At 35.9% G+C, this 1,111-nt stretch overlaps 1 protein-coding gene across 1 annotated transcript; it reads right to left on the bottom strand.

The window, feature by feature from the left end:
• Positions 1-213: 213 nt before the first annotated feature.
• Positions 214-717, bottom strand: LOC145296314 (uncharacterized). Its single transcript, XM_080142515.1, has one exon. The coding sequence runs from the start codon at positions 715-717 to the stop codon at positions 214-216; it is 504 nt and encodes a 167-aa protein (XP_079998641.1).
• Positions 718-1,111: the final 394 nt, after the last annotated feature.

The following is a 1,111-nucleotide window of genomic DNA, read 5'->3' as shown; positions in this document are numbered from 1 at the left end:
TCTTGCAAATTTTTCAGAGAACAGTTTTTTAAAATTTTGCGTCAAGTAAAGAATACAAGCAAAAGCAATGAAAACACATTAAATAATTAAATATCGTATGATCATATTTATTTAATAAAAATATCGTATAATCATATTTATTTAATAATTAAATATCGTATAATCATATTTATTTAATAAAAATATCGACAATTCAGAGACAAAAAACAATTCTCAAAGATGGCCATAAAGCCCGTGTCTGACCAAAGGAACATAAGCATGACCATAGAAAGCGTGGCCAAAGCTGGGATAAAGTCCATGTCTATAGGTAGTATAAGGTGCATAGCCATAGCCGAAGTGACCAATATTAGCAGCAGTCAAGGCAGAATGATGTTGTTGTTGGGCATCGTCATGGACAGCATGTGCGCCATGGGCTGCATGCGTGTCATATTTTTGGTGCAAACCGTCATTCAGTCCGTGGTGTTCCTCATCATGTTCATGCAACCCGTAACCATTTGCCAGATCATGTTCCATGTCGTGGTGTTCGTTATGGTGAGCATCAAGTAATCCAACGGTTGCTTCTTCAGCAAAAGCTCCTTCGGCGTCATGATGGGCAGAAGCCGCGACTGCAGAATCGGCTGCATGAAATACGTTGTGGAAGGGACCAACTCCATAGAATTGGGCCTCAACCACTACTCTGGTAAGAGCCAGGATGGCGACGCTAAGGAAGAATTTCATTGTGACCGCTAGAAAATGGATGCGTAAGTCGATCTGAAAATAGACACAGGAAAGAAGAAATAATTGAAACGTCGTATAAATAGAAAGAATCATGATCTTCAGTTTTCTTATGACTTGCACGGAAGTGAGATCAGATTTTATAGTTATACACTACATTCTTTTCAGCTTTTAATAAAGCAAAACTTTCTGGTCAAAGTAAGATAAAACAATGCGCTTTGTTTAAAACAAAAGTATTGAAATAGTGTCTATCACGCCCAGACAACTCATATAACACTAGCCGTTATATATTAAAACCAAACTGAACAAATGGATTGAATTTCATTATTGATTAAAAAATACAAAGAAAAAACAAAAAACACAAAAAACAAAACAAAAAACAAACAAAAAACAAAAA

This window comes from Euprymna scolopes, chromosome 16 (genome assembly GCF_053919585.1).
Source record: "Euprymna scolopes isolate OS-2025 chromosome 16, ASM5391958v1, whole genome shotgun sequence".
Taxonomy (NCBI): Eukaryota; Metazoa; Mollusca; class Cephalopoda; order Sepiida; family Sepiolidae; genus Euprymna; species Euprymna scolopes.
This window is presented reverse-complemented; position numbering and strand designations above follow the sequence as displayed.